The following is a 5365-nucleotide window of genomic DNA, read 5'->3' on the forward strand; positions in this document are numbered from 1 at the left end:
GTGAATTCACAATTACATGATAAAAACAGACTTATAAGGTCGTTTGTTTTCTTTTTTTTTCCAGATTAAAATTGGGTTTGAATGCGGTCAATTTAAATTTGAAGTATTAAGATAGTGTACGAAGTAATTTTATAGAGTTTAGGAGAAAAAAAATTAGTTGTTATCCCAACAACTAAGAGTGATTTTTTAGAGTTTTGAATAAAAAAAGTAGTTATAATCTCTATAATTAAGTGATTTTTTGAATGTGTCTTAAGCGGATGTTCTTTGATTTTGTTGAATTAATGGATGTTTATTTGATTTTAATTATTCAGTATTTCTTATCAAGTAAATTGGATGTTAATTTTTCATATGGTTTGGGAGCTTTGAAAAAAAAAAGTTATAAGCTAGTTTAATTTTGTTTGAATTGAAACTGGGTTTAAATTTAGTCATTTAAAGTGGTAGCATTGGGAGAGAGAATTTGCAGCTGCTTTTAGTTTTTTTTTTCTTTTATCTTTAATTTTTCATATTTGCAGGAAGGTTTTTGTATGTTTTATAATTTTTTATTTTTTTTGTTTTTTTTCATAATATTGGAGGTTTATTTGATTGAAATTGGATATTTTTAGAGATGGTATTATTGTGTTGATGTTTTTTTTTTGTGTTGGATGTGTCTTTAATGGATGTATCTTCTATTGGATGTGTTTTTAATAGATGAATCTTCTATTTAAAACTTGTTTAGATGTATCATATGATAACTATAACATCTATTTAAAACTTATTTGGATGAATCTTCTATTTAAAACTTGTTTGCATCTATGTGTCATATGAAAACTATAGCATCATAAATAAAGATTAAATAAAAAGCAATAGAAACATATATAGGATCTATAAGACCCCATATTTTTTAAAATTATATAATAAATTATTTAATGATTTATTTTATTTATTCGAGAATATATTTTCAGAGATTTTTATATTAATTGAGTACTTTCTTATTATTGATTTAAAAGTTTTAATAATCGAAAAATAATGAGAATTTTATATACTTTAATTTGAATATTTAGATTTTGAACTTTATTTTATGAATAAAAAGAAATTAGTTTAATTATTTCTAATACTGAATTAGAATGTTTATTTAAAAATAAATTTTAAGTTGATAATTAAATAGTATTTTATAGATATTATTATTGGATTAAATTTGGTTTTAAATTAACACTCTATCCAAATCCTATTTTTTCCTAACCCTAACCGTAATTTTCAAGGTTGCGAGAACCGGACCGGTCAATAAATCGGTGAGGTCACTGGTTCAATGGTTTACTGGTTCGACCGGAGTTCAACCGGGATTGAACTGGTTTAATAAAATATTAAATAAAATTATTAAAAAACCTAAAAATAATTTTAAATATATAAATTCAATAATTTCTAACTTAATAAAATTTAAAATTTCACATAATAAATTATCCATAAATTAATATTAGAGGTTCACAAACAACTTCAAATATCAAAGTTTATAACTAAAAAAAACGCACATAATGACAAGCCCATAATGTTCTACATTCAAAAGAAATAATTACTAGCAAGTTTTCAACTAATCAAAGGTGCAACTCATCAAAAATCATAATTATCATTAAGTGTTCTAATATCTCCATCATAAACAGGTAATCCAAAGCCACCATCATCAGAAGTACCACAAAAAGAAGCTGTATTTGAAGAATCAGCAACATTAGGCAAATCCACATCAACTTCCACATCTCCTCCATCTAATAAAATAAAATAGAAAACTAAGAAAAAGTTAGTTATAACTTTACAACAGATATCTTTAGTAAATGAAACAAGTTTTGCTATTTTAATCATTTTTAGGATATGAAGGCATAGCAGTATCCGTGTAAATTAAATTTTCAATGCCTTCGATGTCTCCATTAGTAAATTCAGGATCATCTTCATCCGGCATTACACAAAAATCTACTGTGTCAATGTTTTTGAACGTCAATTGGATCATAATTCTTCTTCTTGCGATGCATTCTAGATTGAAGGCGTAGATTATAAGTCACATAAACAATGTCACTTAGCCTTTGATGCTCTAATCGGTTCCTCCTCTTTGAATGGATTTGTTCAAAGAGGCTCCAGTTCCTCTCACATCCGGATGATGAAGATGTTTGATGAAGAAGACGAATTACCATTTTTTGCAAGTTAGGAGCACTCCTACCGTGTAGCCTCCACCATTCACCTACCAGGATATGAAAGTCAAATATCAATTCTCATTCAATATTTAAAAAAACCTTCAAAGTAAATTGAACATAGAAATATAATAACTTACCAGGTTCAAGTCTCTTAATTGCTTTTAAAGCACTTTCCCTTCCAAAACTTTCTTTTTGATCTCGATACAACTGTATGTCTTGCATTGCAGCAACTGAGTTATCGCAAAGAGTTTTAATATCAAATAAATCAAGCAAAGACCTCAAGATATTTGCCTTCTCAACAAACCCCTCACTATAGAAGAAATCTAGATTCAAAAAATATGCTACTGCATGGAGGTCACGCTTCAAATGCTTATCCCACAACATTTTTAAGATACTTGTATAAGGTGTGTATGCAGATTTTATATTTCTAAACATTGTCTTGATAGCAATTTTGGCTTTTTGCATGCCCTCATACATGATACCCAGAGAAGGTTTCTCATCAGCATCAACAAGCCTTAATAACTTAATAAGAGGACCAACAAGCATAACAGTAGTAATACAATCGTCCCAAAACTTACTATCCAAGATAATTGAGCTAACCATCTTCCCATTGACACTCTTGGATAATTTATGAGAAGTGAAATATTTGTCCACCACCAATGCTTGCAAGTGTTCCTTATGATCATATATACTTTTCAAAGTAATGAAAACAGTAGCAAAACGTGTAACTCCTGGTTGAACAATTTCTTTCCAATATTTTCTTTTTCTAAGCTGTGACAAGAAAATCATATGATTGTAAACAAACACAGTCACTTTTGAAGCACGAGAGGCAAGGTCAGCTATGTGAGGCATACTTGCTATGTCTTTCAAAATAAGATTGATGCAGTGAGCAGCACAAGAAGACCAAAAAATGTTTGGATACTTTTCATGATTGAGTTTTCCAATAGATACATAATTCGCAGCATTATCAGTAACCACATGCACAATGTTACTAGACCCAACCCACTCAATAACCTCAGCAAACAATTTAAACAAGGTATTGGCAGTTTTTATCATATCAGAAGCATCAACAGACTTAACAAATGACATACTAGCAGGACAATAAACAAGAAAATTAATTAACGTACACTGCCTTTGATCAATCCAGCCATCTGCCATCAGTGTACAACCAGTGCTTTTCCACGAGCTCCTATAGTCTTCAACAAGCTACTGACACTCCACCACCAATGCTTGCAAGTGTTCCTTATGATCATATATACTTTTCAAAGTAATGAAAACAGTAGCAAAACGTGTAACTCCTGGTCGAACAATTTCTTTCCAATCTTTTCTTTTTCTAAGCCGTGACAAGAAAATCATATGATTGTAAACAAACACAGTCACTTTTGAAGCACGAGAGGCAATGTCAGCTATGTGAGGCATACTTGATATGTCTTTCAAAATAAGATTGATGCAGTGATTAGCACAAGGAGACCAAAAAATGTTTGGATACTTTTCATGAATGAGTTTTCCAACAGATACATAATTTGCAGCATTATCAATAACCACATGCACAATGTTACTAGACCCAACCCACTCAATAACCTCAGCAAACAATTTAAACAAGGTATCGGCAGTTTTTATCATATCAGAAGCATCAACAGACTTAACAAATGACATACCAGCAGGACAATAATAAACAAGAAAATTAATTAACGTACGCTGCCTTTGATCAGTCCAGCCATCTGCCATCAGTGTACAACTAGTGCTTTTCCATGAGCTCCTAAAGCCTTCAACAAGCTACTGACACTCCTTCTTAAGATCGGCCAGCAAATGAACTCTCATTTCATCATATGACGGTCCCTTGAAACCAGGTCCAATTGCAGCAACGCCGTCCAAGGCAGGTTGAAAGTAAGGCGATTGAATTGCATTGAATGGAATCCGTGCATCAATGATCCATCTTGCAAGCCCCAACTTAACCTTGTGCACAATTTGTTTACTGGCCAAGACACTTTTCAAACTTGATTTGTATGTATGTATGTGCGTTTTCAAACAAAAATTATTTCTGTTTGTTTTTTAAAGAATAGTTTATACTGTTTCAAGTTTTTCAAAGGCTCATATTTATTATTGAATATATGAAAGTCGTCATAATACTTCTCACTATCAGAGTGGCGCAGCCGGAAGCGTGATATTCTAGTAGTAAGGGTGTCACAGGATCAAACCAGAAAAAACAATGGAAACTATAGCATCATAAAGAAAGATTAAATGGATTACAATAACAAATAAAAACTTTCTATATAATGGATTGCAGCAATTGTTCACCCTATCAAAATTAAAATAACGAATTATTGTTATGTTACTCAAATTAAACACTGGCACTCAGCTTTTCTTGTTTATATAGGCGTCTGTTAGAACACGTTGTAATGCATGAAATCTAACAATGTAATAAGTGATTTGAACTCTAAAGCAAGTTACTAACAAGTGCAGTTTATTGATTGAACAATGATGAAGAAAAGGAAGGATGAAGAAGCTTGATCTCATTATTACAAATCAGACTCTCCGGCACCAAAGTAAGAAATCTGGCATATCACATTCCAAGCTAAACCATCTTTACAACATCAATGATTCTTATTAATTATAACTAATTATCCAAATACACATTGTCCTTTCAATCACCAAAGACAACACAAATGATTAAACATGTGTTTTCATATCATAGAGCTAAAAACATCCATCATGAATAATCATAGGAAGTTGCATAATAATGAAAAGAGTAAATACCCTTTTTGGCCCCTGTCCTTTTTGAAAATTGACAAGCTACCCCTCAACATTTAAAAAATGACAAATCGGCCCCTTGTTAGACAAATCAGCCCTTATTTATTTCTTTCGTTAGACACATCAACCCATGTCTATTGGTCACAAAAGGGTCGATGTGTCTAACGGAAGAAATAGACAGGGACCAATTTGTCATTTTTTAAAGGTTAGGAGGCGGCTTGTCAATTTTCAAAAAGGACAAGGGCCAAAAAAGGTATTTACTCTAATGAAAATAGCATATTGTCATTTAGCAGCAGAAAACCCTAACTAAGAAAACATGAAAATACCTAAACTAACCTCTACTCGGATAAATCTATCAAACTCAGCATCCTGCTGAAGTAACTCTTGATCAATATCATCGGTAACGAGCGAAGACAAAGTTCCATGTTCCTTTACCCTTTTCCCTCCTTCTCCAAACC

General features: G+C 31.6%; 2 protein-coding genes across 2 annotated transcripts; both read right to left on the bottom strand.

Moving 5' to 3' along the window:
* Positions 1-1946: 1946 nt before the first annotated feature.
* LOC112717792 (uncharacterized) lies at positions 1947-3245 on the bottom strand. Its single transcript, XM_025769732.1, has 2 exons — positions 2294-3245; positions 1947-2203 (listed from the first exon to the last, which is right to left on the bottom strand). The coding sequence occupies exons 1-2, from the start codon at positions 3243-3245 to the stop codon at positions 1947-1949; spliced, it is 1209 nt and encodes a 402-aa protein (XP_025625517.1).
* A 117-nt stretch (positions 3246-3362) lies between these two features.
* Positions 3363-3812, bottom strand: LOC140175719 (uncharacterized). Its single transcript, XM_072204261.1, has one exon. The coding sequence runs from the start codon at positions 3810-3812 to the stop codon at positions 3363-3365; it is 450 nt and encodes a 149-aa protein (XP_072060362.1).
* Between the last annotated feature and the right edge of the window lie 1553 nt (positions 3813-5365).

This window comes from Arachis hypogaea, chromosome 10, assembly GCF_003086295.3.
Source record: "Arachis hypogaea cultivar Tifrunner chromosome 10, arahy.Tifrunner.gnm2.J5K5, whole genome shotgun sequence".
In the NCBI taxonomy this organism is placed as follows: domain Eukaryota; kingdom Viridiplantae; phylum Streptophyta; class Magnoliopsida; order Fabales; family Fabaceae; genus Arachis; species Arachis hypogaea.

Excerpts from the sequence above, each read along its gene's own strand:
- LOC140175719 (XM_072204261.1), bottom strand. The coding sequence starts at position 3,812 with ATGTCATTTGTTAAGTCTGTTGATGCTTCTGATATGATAAAAACTGCC.
- LOC112717792 (XM_025769732.1), bottom strand. The coding sequence starts at position 3,245 with ATGTCATTTGTTAAGTCTGTTGATGCTTCTGATATGATAAAAACTGCC. Across the intron at positions 2,204-2,293 it reads AATTAAGAGACTTGAACCTG|GTGAATGGTGGAGGCTACAC; the intron begins GTAAGTTATTAT and ends ATATCCTGGTAG.